Raw genomic sequence first — 15,551 nt, forward strand, 5'->3', positions numbered from 1 at the left:
TCTGTTACATCTTGAATCTTTGTCTGTTATATGTAATGATATGTTGTCATTTCTGCCACAGGAGTTATTTATTGATGGGGTGATGAAGATGATGAAGCAGTGATAACTCTCAAAAGACAACAGGAGGAGGTTGATACAGTTTATTGCCATCTCAAAGCATTTGGGTACACAAAAAAAGAGACAGAACCTTGTGGCATAGAGACCAGAGTAGAAGTGATTTGTTTTCAATCTTCAGATGTTGAAAGCCATCCCAGACAAAACGAAGCTGTTCATTAAAGGAGAACTAAACCAACCTAGAGAGAAAACAAAAGTAATCTGATATCATGTGTTATCCTGGTGTTGATGACTTAACCCACGCTCTGTGCCTCACAGCTCCCCGGTCATCCAGCTTAAGAAGAATCATTCTGATTTATAAGAGCTTTGGTCTACATTATATCGTTTTTTGGTTGCCACTTTCACTGGTTGTTATAACTTTATAATCAATCAAATCTGAGAGAATAGTAACATCTCTTGAATAAATAAAGAATCACAACCATGTTTTTAAGCAACCCCAATCCTGCCAACTTCACTAAAAATAACAACGGGTGGTAAGATAATGATCACACCTCACAGTCAATAAAATCCTTGGTTATAGAGGAAACTGTGCATATGTAAAAGCTTAATGAAATAAAGCTCTGGAGGTAATCTGGAGGTTTTTATTTTGGCTCTTATTTTTCTCTTTCAGTAAAGCCACTTACAAAAATGAAACAGTGAGAATTAGACCCATGTTGTTTTAAACCAGTATCATCCTCTAACATCCAAAAGTAATGAATACAGGCATTCCACCTTAAGGTGGAAGGTGCAGCGCTTCAAACATTTAACATAAACATCTACCCTGGCCTTTTATACTTCTCTGTTTCTGCTTTTTCCCCTCATAGAGACCAGTTGAATGATTTAACCATACAGGACATCTACTGAATGTTTGCAGCTGCTGTAAAAGTCCCTCTAATGTTTGTTTTATTTCCTGCAGCTAGCTCACATAGAGGGACTTTACAGCAGCTTCCTCTACAGAAACTTTAAATGAACAGCTCTCGGTTTCACACTCATGCTAACAGAAAACCCCTGGCAACCACCATTTACTTTCTGGGTGGGGTCGGGGACTTCATGAATCTGGGTGGGGTTGGCGACTTGACACCGCGAGATGGAGTCGGGGTTGGAGACTTGGGGGTCGGGGTTGGAGATTTCGGGACGGGAGTAGAAGCAGGGGTGGAGGCTGGAGTTGGGCTCTTCATGGACATCGGGGTCTGGGACTTGGAGGGGGTGGGAGTGGGGGTCTTGGAGGGGGGAGCTGGGGACCTGGGCGGCACAGGCGTGGATGCAGGCGTGGCAGCAGGTGTTTTGGGTTGTCCTACTTTGGCCACTGGGATCTGCTCGCCATGCCGGTACACGCTGACGGTGATCTCGACGAACTCGCCGCCGTACTTGTTCCGCACGTTGATGCTGTACTTGCCCGAGTCGTCGGGAGTGACTTTGTTGATGACAAGGCTGGCAAACTTGCCACCGTCGAACATGACCCTAGTGTGCTCGTTGGAGGCGACCTCCTGCTCATTCTTGAACCAGGTGACCTCAGGTGTCGGCTCGCCCCACACGGTACAGGTCAGGCTCAGAGACTGGAGAGGGCAAGAGTCAACTAAAGTCAACATTTGTCCTATTTTGCTTAAATATGGAACAACATTTTTTTCTTAAAGGGACATTTTGAAAAGCATTACATTTTAACTACAGCTACAATCCCATTCAGAATGAAGAAGTGAATTTCTCTGCAGGAAAAACTTCTCATCAGAATTATCTTTGCAATCACAATAAATGTGTGGTGATAGCAACATCAGCAAAATGCCATGGACTAAAGATTAGGGATGTCCTCGGTTAGCCCATTAAATGATTAAATACAGCACCAGGATTACTAGTTGGTTAAATTATTAATATTTTGATCAATTCAGGCCCGCAATGTCGGTGCTTAATGTCGGTCAAATGCAGCCATCAGCTGGGGCTGAAGCTCTGGTTAATGGCCGCGGCCATAATGCTGCTTAGACATAAACAAGCACAGTGAACCGATAGCATCTCATAGGAGCAGCACGGTTTGTTGTATTTGATCTAGAAAATGGAGATCTACTTGTATGCGTGCTGTGTCAGGTTAAACTTCATAGACCCATTAAAGTGAAGTCGTGCTTAACCAGTGCAGGCATGTGGACATCAACGTGGGAGGAGGACCAAATTTACATTGTTTACCTGCAGATACTGTGATCCCTTGTTTAGATGCGTAAGATACATTTTGCTGGATTGTTTTCTTACCTTTAGACTTGTCAACTAGTCTGGATTGAAATAGTCTTAAAACAGAATTTTAAATAAGTTGTAGGAATGTCCCTAATAAAAATAAGTAAGCCAAAAATTGCAATACTCTTAACCCTCAAAGCTTTTTCTTTTGTTTTGACATTTTGTTCTGGTTCAAAGGAATGCTGTCAGGGCTGTACAGCTCCTCCAAACCTCCTGACTACTTCTTACTTATATCAACTTAAAAAACACCTTTTACTGATATTATTTATACAGTTTATAGCCTTCCCTCTAATTAAAGTGGCACTGTGCCTTTGTGTAATGTAAATATGTTTATTTTCATGTGCATTTATTTGAGTTGTTTTGAGCCTTCAAGCTTTATTCCTTGTATAAAATGTGCTTTCTAAAGAAAGGGTAACATTATAATTGTTATTGTTTGTTTAAAGTATTAAAAGTGACATAATGTTGATACTGTTTAAGGTGAACAGTGTGACACCTCCTCACCTTCTCTTCCATTATAGTGACGACGTCAGGCAGACCACCGACAACTCTGCCACGGTCTGAGGAAAGAAAAGAAAACCTTAAGTTACTCCTGTTCTCATTACATAGAAAGAAAATCAGTTTCTCTACTTTACTGAAGAATATCACGTTGTTTGCACAGTGAGATGATGTAAGACCTTTTACAGGGCTGAGATATTCAGAAGGAGATTGAGGAGGAATGTGAAGTCTTTGAACTTTCCGACGAGAACTTTGATGTACACTTTGCCTTGAGAGCAAACTTGCCTTTGAATGTTCAGAATGTCGCCAGAGAGGTCTCTGAAAACATCTTTGTGACTTCACACACTACGACCTGACTGCTCTGTAATGATGAACAGATAAACAGTTTCCTCTCACTAACTCTGTTGTTGAAACAGACTTACTTTTCTCAGCGAATGCAGCTGCCCTGAAAGAGGGAAACAATAAAAGGCATAATTAAAATCATTTTGATATTATCTAAATGTATGCTCCAAAACTATTGTAGAACCAAACAACTTACTTAAGTCTCAGGTACTCCTCATAGGCATCAGTGTATGCTGCAAAAAGAAGATAAGGACTGTCACAACAAGCTTTACATAAACTGAGAACAAAAAATACACGTAATTGCACAAATAACCCAGAAAACAACCATAGAATTAAACTTCTGATTATCATTATTTGTTCAACTATTTTAGAATAAATACGGATCTTGTCTTTTTTGTTAATAACCTTGTCCAGAGAGATCAAAGGTCCTGGTGTGAGTCTTCTCGCCATCTGAGATCTCGATGGAGTAGTGACCCTTCTCCTTGTCGGATGGATCACAGATCTGCATCCAGGCCATCTCAGCTGTTCCACCGATCCTCATCTTCTCAGAGGAGGCAATCTTACTCTCCCTGACAACACACGACACAGAGTTGAGTTCTCAGTTTGTACTGAAAATTAAAGACATCAGGAAAACTCAAATCTGGCCTCTGATATCTCTCAGTAGAGTTACAGCTTCTTATGTACTGTGTTTAGAGGAATAACCCTAACCCTAACCGAGGAAGCAGATTTTACTGCAGGCTAATGAGGAAGCCTAACATAATCTAAACATAACCATTACATAATAAATCAGTGGAAGTACTTTCCTTTGACAAATGATAGACTTCTGCTCTGATGTAAAGGATTGGCGAGAGGCCAGAATGAAGACGAACATTAACATGGTTGGCTTTCTGTAATTCAGTTTTCATTAGTGCTGGTTGAAATGTTACATCATTTTCACAGAACATTACTGTACCTTTTAGCACAGCAGAGGCAGGTATTAGTGAAGTACGGATACTTTGTGGATGTACATACGTTTTCAGATGGCTGTTCTTTAGTTCAGAGTTAAATTCTTTGAAGACTTTATTCTCACCTAAACACGTGTTAACAGGAACAGCAGTACTTTCTCTCCCTTAAATTTTCAAACAGACTTGTTACTTTAACTTTGACACAAACATATGAGGGGCCTTATGCATCTACATTTGGCATCACCCTTAAAAAATAAAGAGACTGAGTGTTTGTTGTTTGCGCTCCTTAGTTTAAGATCAGCCTGCCTGAGGAACTCTGACTTGCTCTGGGGCAGAGTATAAAGAGAGCCTGTGGGCTTTACGGCTGTGTGTCTTTTCATGTAGTGCAGTAGTGCCAACTCCTCCTTTGGGAGGAGGATTGATTCTTCAAGGCCTTAGAGTTTATACAATATTTTAGTTTTAGTTTAGTGTGTTTAGATTCACTTCAGATATATCGGCGTTCCTGTTGTTATTGCATTTACAGTGGCTTGTTTTGAGTTTTTAAGTCGTTTGTTAAACCCTTTAACCTTGCTTATACTTTGGTCCTTCCTTCTTTTGCCTTGTTTTTTTTATATTGTCCCTCCCCTCATCCCAAAGCCATTTCTGGGAACGTAACACCCGTACACCTAAACATTCAGAAGCTGGAGTCAGATAAAACAGTTTAGGCGTACTTGTGTTTCCAGATGGTCTTCATCTCCTCTGTGTAGTAGTTCATGTAGCACTGCAGCCTGATGCCCTCTGGAGTACACTGCAGCACCAGATCAGAGGCAGATGAACCTGAAGGCAACACATACAAAACACAATCAGAGGGAAAGAATTAAAGGAAAAATGTTCTCAACTTTTCAAAAACAGTTTTTGGAGTACATTTTACAGCAGGTTTTGTCTTTCCCTCTCTAGTAATTTTTGTAGATTGTTTCCCACCAGAGTGCCCGGGGCTGCATTTTCCCCTTCTTCAGCTCTTTTAAAGGTGAAATCACATTTTTTGGGATACACACAGACCCTCAGGCTAAAACAAGTTCCAGCTGCATGAAGCAAAGAAGTCGTACTAGATTCACTGAGAACATAGTTTTAAGCAAATGTTTTCAGGAATCATATGTCCATTCTTTAGTCGGTTAACACATTCACAACATCCACTGAGTGACATGAGGAGTCACAGACTGAGAAGAAGCAGAAGTCAGCTGCTCACACTTACCAGCGATCTTAGCAATGGCGTTAATGATGTCATCAAACACTGCAAAGAGAAGAAAGAAAGGCATAAGGCATATTTTAGAACATGTTTAGAATAAAAGTAAAAACTTGGTTATGTCAGGGAAGAGAATAAAAAAGCACCTTGTCCTGAAATATCAAACACAGACGTGTCCTTTCCTCTGTCGTCACTGAGTGTGGCCTTGAAGATGCCCTGATCTTTCCTGGAGAACTGAAAAACAAACAAAACATTTTTGTTTAAATGAGAAGCTTCCACACAGAAATATCAGTTTTTTCACACATACAAATAATTAAAATAAATATTTAAATCTTTAAATAAAGATACATGATGTGTATGAATGTTATAGGGACATTGCTATCATAAAAATGATTTTACTCATATCTGAAGCATTATCTAGTGAACTAACATGCATCACCTTTTAAGAAACAACTTAAGCTTCAACACAGGAAAACAATCCCTGCGAGGTCAAAACATTTTGGATTTAAAGAAACAGGATCTCAGTTTTGTTGTCTTGAGCACCACTGGTGGTGAAAAGCAGTAATTGCAGCTGTACTTTTAGACTCCAGCCTAACAAAAATCTAAACAGCATCCTCAATTACGGTTCTGACTGTAATTTTCATCCAAAGGTTTGCTTCTTTTCTTAGGATTGGCATTAAATTGCAATGGTCTGCAGTCATGAAAGTTTCCTTTTTGTGTGTGATAGTAAGCCTTTTTGCTCTTCTCAACAACTAAAATTGAAAACTGCACACAGCTTTTGCTTCTCTCTCTGTTGGACCACCCAGTGCCAGGTGATGGATGCTACTTATAATGTCTTTCTGTCCAGGTCATTTTTACTTAACACCCAGTTTGATATACAAAAAAGAAAGTGCAAAAGATAGAGCTTTAATCAGTCGACCATCGGCTGATTAATAATCGTGTTCCCTCATTCTGCAGAAGATGGTCATTTCAAAACGAATCACGTGGATGAATATATTGAATGTTTACATTTTTAATTTCCATCGTTTAATTTTGAGAAAATGATCCCTGCTAGATTTCAAAGATTAGTCTCACATTTCAACTGTACACATTTATTTTTCCGTTTTAAATCTATAAATATAAAACAACTACGACTTGACTAAACGTTTACTAAGTATTTGATGTATGTTATAATAAAAGTGTTTATATATGATATATATGTTTGGAGTTAACAGATTGTGATGTAGTCACCAGAGGGATGGGGAGAGCACAGGCTCCAGACATGACATTTGGAGGAGTTTCTGGAACGATCTCATCGTCCTCTCTGTACCAGTGGAAAGTCGTCTCCTTCTTCACGTTAGCCAGCTACAGCACAAAGAAAACAGTTTTATTGAGAAGAATGAAAGTAAAGTAAATAAAATAGTGCTGAAGACGGAGTCCATTTGACATCACCTTGCAGGCGAGCATGACAGTGCAGTCCTCAGTGACAGTGAAATGCAGATACTCAGAGAAATGTGGACCTGAAATGTGGAATCAAAAAATGTAACCATGCAAGTTAAGACATCATAAATCTAAGACATATTTATACAGAGATACAATGAAAGGCGTTTAAAAAGGGAAATCATCTTAATACTTAATCATCTTTGATTCAATTCTGGATATGGATAGGACACTTGACATTATTAAACATTTCAATGAAGATATTTCAAAGGAAAAAAGTTGAAGTGATTCTTTGAAGAGTTCAGAATATTTTGTCATAAAAGGTCACAGCTGAGACTCAAGGTGTCTCAGATCATTATATGTGTCATGTTACCTTGCTTCCTGATGTGCTCTTTCCTCTGGAACTCAGCCTCCTTCAGAGCAACTTTGAACACTGAAACAGAATCAGAGTCATGATGAATAATTATTGGGTTTGGTCAGCATTTAGTGTTATATTCTGAATCTGCAAAAATCATTATAAAAAAAATTAAACATGTCAGAAGAAGACTCACAGCTGATGTTGTGATTTACAACTAAGGTGAATATTAAATATCTTGAAATCTTAAAATTCTTTCCAGTATTAATTTTCTCTCTAAAATAAAGATGACACCTCTAATACTGAAAGTAAACGGTAATAACACATAGATGTAGTTTGAGTTGTGATGTAGAAGGATAACCAGAGGAAACATGCAGCTCACTTTATACATTTTCTCTAAAAATTCTTTAAAAGTCATTTAGTAATTATCACACAACTAGTGGACAAATAAATGTTACAGATCTTCTAAAGCATCAAAATGACATCAACATTTCTTCATTTAATTTCAATTTCAATTATTTTCTAACCCGTCTAAAACTGTTGATCTTTTCTCACATTGTAATACATGATCATTTCAATCTAAAGAGTTCAAACTAAACAAGTTTAAAATTTAAAATTTAAAATTAGTCCGCCACCTGATGACGTCTCTATAGCAGAAAGACTCACCATCTCCAACCAGCACCTGGGAGCTCTGAGTTTTGGCCTTGCCATCGGTGATCTGGACAGTGTACGTGCCCTCGTTGGCTCTGGTAAAAAGATCGACCGTCATCTGGATGATTCCTGAGGCCACGTCGTGACTGATCTTATGTCCCTGCAGAGAAAAGTGGAAATCCATTTAAATCTACAATAATTATGTCTTTATTTATTTACACTCGAAAATCATTGAGAGCACAGCCCTCATTTACAATGAAGTCGAGCAGGATAAACAATGAAAAATAACAAACATACATATACATATATATGTACACATACACACATAAGCATATGCATATACTGTATACATACACACATATATATATATATATATACACATCATAGATAAACAAAATCAGAAGTAAAGGAGTTAATAATTAAAGATCTAAAATGGCCATAAGAATAACAAGTTTACAGTTTTCTTTCTGTTTAGTTTTAAATCAGTTTAGTTCCCAGTTTACACTCATTAATAAAATAAAGAAGAAACAGTAAACATTTTATATTTACTTTTGGCTAGCTTTAGCAATGAGGAAGGTCATCATTTTGTTTAAGTTGTTGACATTCTTTAAAACATGAAAGGAATCAGTTTATCAAAAGCTTCTACTTCAGAGGGAAACAGTTTTTAATTCTGGGTACAAATTGTTCATTTGGATCTTTTGCTTCTATTTGTAGATAATCATCGCAGAAAAAAGGGAAGAAAAAATACAGTATAGTGAAACATTCAAAAACTCAGTCAGTATTGGTCTTACCTCCCCGTTGGTGACCTCCTTGTCATTAACTATGAACCTGTAGGACACAGATGGCGACAGTTTGACGGCCTGCACCCAGAAACGTACGTGACCCTTCTCCAAGATCTCGTAGTTCAGACCATGTTTCAGAGGAACAACTACAAGGGAACAAAAGAAACACAAAGGTTACACAGCGTTAGAAATAAAACTTCATTCATTTAACTGAGGCAGCAAGTCTGCTGCAAACGCACGAGCACTCACCTGGATGTCTGATGGCGTAGCTGAGCTCCAGCATGGTGTTCAGAGCTGCAGAAAGAATGAACAAAAACACATTAAAGTCAGACACATCTAAAATCTGTTCAGTGTTTATGTAGATTGTAGATATGTAGAAGTATCAGGACCTACCGTCCTCAGTCAGAGTGTGGCTAGCAGAGACTCCGTCTGTGTCGGTGACCACCACAGAGTATTTTCCCAAATCGTCTTTATCAGGGTTGGTGAAAGTCAGTCTGGAACTGAGAAGCAAACACAGCAATAAAACTTCCATTGAGGTCATCAGAGCTTTACACGAGTCTCAGGCTTTTGTTTAATGTTTACTATGTATTAAGAACTAGATTCAATATATATTTCCCTGGAACATTTATAGAAAGCTGAATGTTACATAACGTGCTCATCTTGTGAAGATATGTATGAAAAAAGTGTGTTACAACATGACTTGTAAGTAAACAAAGTGCCATGTCTTTAAGACATCTTTCTCACACAGTCAGCACAGGAAAAAGTAAACATTGTTAATGTGACCCTGCTCAGCAGCAGGTTATAATCATCGGAGCATTCAGTGGGGACATGCAGACGAAGCTTTGAAGGGAAACAAACTTTTCAAAGAAGTTCAATGAACACTGAGATGTTTGGAGGATCACAGTCATTTCTTACGTTCTGCCCTTTTTTGTCACAGCCACTCTGGGGCAATCTCCGATGGGTTTGTAGTTCTTAGACCAGACAAACTTGGACGTGTCACAGATCTCACAGGCCTCCAGAGACAGGAAGACATCTCCGGTCTCCTCATCCACTCCAGCTACGATCTCCTGGGTGCCTGGGAACATAAAGAACATATAAACATTATCAATGAGATACAATGAAGGAAACTGTCTTCGATATCTTTGATGTTACACTGAGGTTTAGATTCAGCAGAAATGATTTGGAGTTAATTTGGGTATCTCTTTAAATCTCAGGATTGTCATATTATCATACATATAGATCATACATATAGAAACACAGTGTCTGCTCATGAAGAGGAAGCAGAAGTAAGGGTTCAGTGGATGGAAACATCCTGATTTATCAACAATTTCAAAGATTTACAAGAACGTTTCCTTTATGTGCGTATTGTGGGTATATCAGCACAATTTTCCCTTAAATATCTGGAGAAAAGGAAAAAGGAAAAGGGATACGGGTTTGGGGATTAAATGTCTATATTTTCTTTAGGTAAATCTGTCTTCAGGGTACATGTTATTCATTTTTGTGTGTCATCTCTAATTGTATGTTGTTGTTGTTGTTTTAACCTTCAATAATTTGGGGCCAAATAATTTGGAAAGTCTGTGTTTCAAAAGTTTTCTAAAAATATATTTCCTTACTAATCTGAACCTGATTATTTGACTTACAGAACACAGTACAAACCTGTACAAAATCAGAGATGTTTTTTTACTTTCAGATTTGAATTACCAATAATGTTCTAACATGATCTTGTGTCATTATTGACAGGGTTTGTGATACAGAAGTAATCAACACTTATGACTTTAATAAGTGGCTTCAAATTAAGATTTTATTTTATTTGAGTGTTTCATACATTTAATCCATTCAGGAAAGTGTTTTTTTAATTTGCATTAAACATTTTAAAATATTTAACTCGATTTTTCTTTTAGCACGATCTGGTATTCATCATGAAAAATAAAGTTTAAAGTCATGTTATCATTCAGTGCCAGCTTTATGTATATCTGTTAAATAACTTTATTTTGAATGCAGCTAGTGTTACCTGAGCTGAAACAATGTCTACATAAGAATACCTGACAGCATAATAAAAATTATCATCATACTAACAAAATGCTTTCAGGTATTTTGCAACAAAAGGTGTGGCCAAAGTAAATATAAAAGTAGTTTATTTGTTGTTACCTGGCAGAGCTTTGGCACAGACCGGCTCGGACACCTGAGAAGGTTTTCCCACACCCTTTGCATTAATAGCACGAACTCTGAACACGTAGCTTTCACCTTCCTCCAGACCTGACACCTGCAAGAAACAATGGACCGTCTTCACATGTGCAGAGTGACGCGACTATAGCAGACTGAAACTTTAACTCATGCCCCCAAAACAAACTTTTAAGTGTCCCCTATGAGAGGAGAGGAGAGGAGAGGGGAGGAGAGGAGAGGAGAGGAGAGGGGAGGAGTGGACAGGGGAGGAGAGGGGAGGAGAGGAGAGGAGAGGAGAGGGGAGGAGAGGAGAGGGGAGGAGAGGGGAGGAGAGGGGAGGAGAGGAGAGGAGAGGAGAGGGGAGGAGAGGAGAGGAGGAGGAGGAGGATGAGAACCTTCTGATGCTCCATACTCCGCTTAAACATTTCAGAACTTTTCAGAAAGCTTCCTGCTTCCTGTCTTTTTTTAATGCAATCAATCATCAGAAAGGGATTGAAACCAAACTCCTGCTCCATGCACTCACACAGTCCTCCACATCTGTTAAATTGAGAGGCAGCAGCAGGTCACCATTCAAGTCATTCATGTAAATTGTCTGGAGTGTAAAATGCAGAGGTGCAATCCTAGTCTTTATATAATGGGGGCTGTCAAATGTATTCTAGCTCCAGTGTTTACTGTGTTTATCCACCAGGGAAAAAAAGCCACATAGACAAACTGTATGGTCAAACATGAATAGGATTTTTACTCAAAACATGTACAGCTATAATTCTAGCTGTTGGTCTCCTACCTTCAGATAACGATGGCTCACAGCTTCCTGGTTCAGAGTGACAAACTCAGATGACCCCTTCTTGGCCATGTCCACAAGATATCCACTGACTGCACCAGCTCCGGTGTAGATGGGAGCTTTCCACAGGAGGACCAGGGAGTGACTTCTGACCTCACTGAAGCTCAGGTCGTAGGCGGGGCCTGGAGGTGAGGTCAAACAAAAACCATGAGCTGAACTGAAGGGAGAAGGGGTATGCCTCTGAGGTCTGTCTGTGGTTTGGCTGCAGAAACAGGTGATTCATGTAACAAAGAAACTTATGTGATTAGAAATGAACCTAGCATGAAAGGTGCTATATAAATAAAGTTATTATTGTTATTAGAATCCTCAAGGTTTTTCTTCAGTTCTAGGTTGGTTCATTTCTTCGTTCTAAGCAAGATTTCAAATATCAGGTCATCTTAGAACAAAAAGAATATCTGACTTAGAGTTACCTTAAAATTGCATTTCAGAGATAGATATTTCTCATCAACTTTCATCTCATATAGATTATTCTCTTACCTGGCTCTTCCATGGTCCAAGCTTCACATTTCATTGCGGCGCTGGGAGCTGAGGGCACGCCCACACCGGCCATGTTAGCGGCCTGGACCTTAAACTCGTAGAAGGTTCCCTCTGTCAGGCTGTCAATCTGTAGAGACAAAAAGAAAGAGGTTTGAGGTGGAGATTTCATGAACATGTAATGGGATAGTTTCTCTACAGTTTCTTTTTGAATATCTGATAGATGTCACTCACAGTGCAGATCCTCTCAGTGACAGCCTGCAGGTTGACCTCCTTCCACACCAAAGTGTCTGCGTTTCTCTTGTCAACGTAGAAAGCATTGACCTTAGAGCCGCCGCAGTGTTTGGGACTCTTCCAGGCGATAGTTATGGAGGAGCCGTCGCTGTTCAGCAAGGTGATGCTGTATGGAGCACTGGGAGTGGCTGAATAACACATTGTATCAAATGTTTAATATTCACTTTAGAAACTTCATTATCATAGTTTTACAGAGTGAAGCAAATTTTTGGCATAGCAAACTATTTTGGGCCTTTATGCTTTTTTTTAGAGCGTGTATGAAATCTGACAACAGTATGATGATAAAAGAAGAGTTTGAACCTCTGTGATGAAAAACTGCTAAAGTAGTTTCATGTGAGAAGACAATATTTTGTGATCTTTCTGGAACAAATCAGTGCATTGTGTTACCACTGTGCAGGTGACATTACCAGTATGCAGTTCTGTGATAAAACATATGATGCAATGGAAGTGGACACAGTGGGAGCAGTGGGTAAGTCAGGTGGGGAAACACTAACACACCTTTTTGTACGTACCATACTCCACCCCTTTTCCTGGATAGGATAATGAAAGTAACCAAACTGAACATCAAACTGTTTATTGATTATGTTTCTGTTATTATCACCTTTAGTTTTCAGCTACATATTTCCTCAAGTTTGATTTGCAGAACCTATCCTAGCCTGCAGGCTTTATTTATATATATATATATATATATATATATTTTAAAGCATTTTATTATATATGTAAAATGAGGTCTGTTTGTTGTTACCGAGGGCCGACTCCACAGCGATGGGAGAGGACTCCTCAGACTCATCGCTGAGACCAAAGACGTTGACAGCTTGAACACGGAAGGCATAGGTCTCTCCAGGGATCAGGCCGTGGACCACAAACCTGAGGTGCACACACATATTGAAATTGTAACATTTAAAAAAAAAAAGAATTTGATATTTAGAACAAATAAAGTAGTTCCTCTGCCTTTTTTTTTTTTTAGTTATGAGGATTTTTTGGCTATGTTGTCAACATTAGCTGAAAAGACCAAAGCTGTGTTTTGTACAAGGATCAGACCTGTTTATTTCTGCTGTCTAGTTGGGTATTTTGACACAAGGCTCCACCATAGACTGTATAAAACATGGACTTAGTCTCAGTGACCTCACTCACTGATTTCTGAAGAGGGGGTATGTAGCCTGATGACGGCGGTTAACATATTGGAAATGCTATCGTAACCTAATGTTCGACCAATCTAAAAACAGACAGAGGTAGACTTAGAGGTAGAGGGGGTCTTTTGCTTCCTGTCAAACAGCTACAATGCATCCACCTCTCAGTCAAAACAGTCACACCCCTTCATTTGTGAATAACTCTTCATATAATCAAAGCAGATGTTTTAGTTTTTAAAGAATAAACCCTGAATCATTTTAACAGATATATAAATTAGCTTTCTGTACAAGGCTGAAAATGTATTCTTTTTATTTCTGCAGTAAAAAAGGATATTTCATATTGGACATAAAGAGGGTTTCTATGACTTTTACTGTCAGCATCAAGCCTTTTTTTGCACTTAGATTTGCTGCCATCCTCTAGTGGCCACTCAAAGAACTGCAGATTTTGACAATTCCTTGACGTCAAAATGTCTTCACCGAGAGCAAATTTTGAGTTTGGAAAAAAAGTATCTGTTACTTGACATTACCAAATATCTCCTAGGGAATAAATAAAGTATTTCTGATTCTAATTCTGACCGAAGCTGTCATTTGTACTTTACTACAAACCAAATTTGCAAAAATGTTACAAAGTACTCCCATTGTTATTACAAAGCAAATATAGTGAGTCTTAATGTGCTTGATGTTTGGTCTTTATACACCTTCCAGATAATTACCTGGTGTGTTTGAAAGGTTTGTGATTACAGGGGAACCAGTCCTTGGCGCCGACAACGCGGCCATCGATATAATATCCCATCAGGTTTTTCAGAGCTTTGGGAGCTTCCCACTGCACAAACACGGACGACTTTGTGTTTCTGGTGGCAACGACCTTACCGGGAGCGGAGGGGACACCTGAGGAGGAAAAGATGCTTTCATTTACACACTACTCATGTTACTATACTATATGACAATCAACATAGTGGTTTCATGAAGGACTTCCTTCAAATCATGGGCTCAAAGGTGGATCAACATTTCACTTTTGACAAACTGATTTCAACTTGTAATAACTTCATAATAACATCATAAGTTATCAAAGATCATATACAGTATAAACTGCATGTTTCAAACAAGGACAATGAGAGCTTGATTTACCTAATCAGGACGATACAGAGTCAGATCTGCTGTTACTCACAGCTCTTTATTTCCTGACTTTTGGACTCTTGTCATTCTACACTTTCTCAATAGACTGATTCTTATATGTTTACTCTTATTAGAACAGAAACCTGTAAATATTACTCACTGTAGGTTTTATATGAACTTTTTTTTTTTTTTTACTGTGGATTACAAAATGAATCCCTTCTATCAAACGTGCATTAGTGGAAGGTGTCTCCCTGTAGTGTTTGCCGTGATTCATGAGCTTTCAATGTGTATAACGTGCACAAACACACTGTGGATTTGTGCCTGTGAAATAGGGTTTGGTGTCTGGGAAAAATGCAACATGTGAGTTTGTTTTCAAGCTCCAGTGAAACAACAAAACAACAGTGAAGTAGGAGGGGACTGGATTTAAGCACATTTACACTTTTTGATACTTCAGTGATTTTTTTAAAATTATGTTTTTAAAAAGAATAATTGTTGCATTTTTTAATACACTGTTTTTGTTTGGAATAAAAGGTATACAATTCACCTGGAGATATCAGATCAAAACATCAGACCTATACTCAAAGAAAACATCCCTCATGTATCAAGTCAGAAGAACTTCAAGAAACAGCTTTTTCCGAACTGACTGAACATAACCATCGTTTGCACAGTATAAATCGAACACTGCAAAAATCATTTGACAAATTCCAGTGATCCGTCCTGCATGCTCTACCTTTGGCTCATAGATAAGTCAATCACACAGAAAGAAGAATGAAGTACTTTGTGATATTAAAGCAGAGTGAAACAGTGCTCTTAAAAGGTGTTCACATTCAACTGTACATACCAACCGGCACCTCTGTACCTGCAACAAACAGTGATTCACTTTGAACAAAGGACAGATTTAGTGTGTCACGTTGTGGAACAGTACTTGAACTTACATTTGTGTGTTTTGAGCTCAACGGTTTGATAAAACTGTTGTGGTGTTTCTACAAAACATACTTTGAGGCCTTTCAGTG

General features: G+C 38.6%; 1 protein-coding gene across 4 annotated transcripts in view; it reads right to left on the reverse strand.

Moving 5' to 3' along the window:
* Positions 1-125: 125 nt before the first annotated feature.
* The window catches only part of myom2a (myomesin 2a), a 32,844-nt gene continuing 17,418 nt past the window's right edge, over positions 126-15,551 (reverse strand). For all 4 annotated transcript variants that reach the window (XM_065952463.1, XM_065952454.1, XM_065952469.1 and 1 more), the window contains 22 exons: positions 14,136-14,310; positions 13,038-13,159; positions 12,233-12,420; positions 12,002-12,128; positions 11,468-11,646; positions 10,669-10,783; positions 9,436-9,595; positions 8,914-9,020; positions 8,770-8,814; positions 8,530-8,666; positions 7,754-7,898; positions 7,106-7,165; positions 6,745-6,812; positions 6,544-6,657; positions 5,460-5,547; positions 5,323-5,361; positions 4,802-4,907; positions 3,553-3,716; positions 3,344-3,380; positions 3,228-3,250; positions 2,812-2,867; positions 126-1,649 (listed from right to left, as the gene is read on the reverse strand). In XM_065952463.1, coding sequence (XP_065808535.1) covers positions 1,116-1,649; positions 2,812-2,867; positions 3,228-3,250; positions 3,344-3,380; positions 3,553-3,716; positions 4,802-4,907; positions 5,323-5,361; positions 5,460-5,547; positions 6,544-6,657; positions 6,745-6,812; positions 7,106-7,165; positions 7,754-7,898; positions 8,530-8,666; positions 8,770-8,814; positions 8,914-9,020; positions 9,436-9,595; positions 10,669-10,783; positions 11,468-11,646; positions 12,002-12,128; positions 12,233-12,420; positions 13,038-13,159; positions 14,136-14,310 — 2,789 coding nt within the window. In that variant the 3' untranslated portion in view covers positions 126-1,115. The remainder of the gene's footprint in view (positions 1,650-2,811; positions 2,868-3,227; positions 3,251-3,343; positions 3,381-3,552; positions 3,717-4,801; positions 4,908-5,322; positions 5,362-5,459; positions 5,548-6,543; positions 6,658-6,744; positions 6,813-7,105; positions 7,166-7,753; positions 7,899-8,529; positions 8,667-8,769; positions 8,815-8,913; positions 9,021-9,435; positions 9,596-10,668; positions 10,784-11,467; positions 11,647-12,001; positions 12,129-12,232; positions 12,421-13,037; positions 13,160-14,135; positions 14,311-15,551) is intronic.

This window comes from Labrus bergylta, chromosome 1 (assembly GCF_963930695.1).
Source record: "Labrus bergylta chromosome 1, fLabBer1.1, whole genome shotgun sequence".
Classification (NCBI taxonomy): Eukaryota; Metazoa; Chordata; class Actinopteri; order Labriformes; family Labridae; genus Labrus; species Labrus bergylta.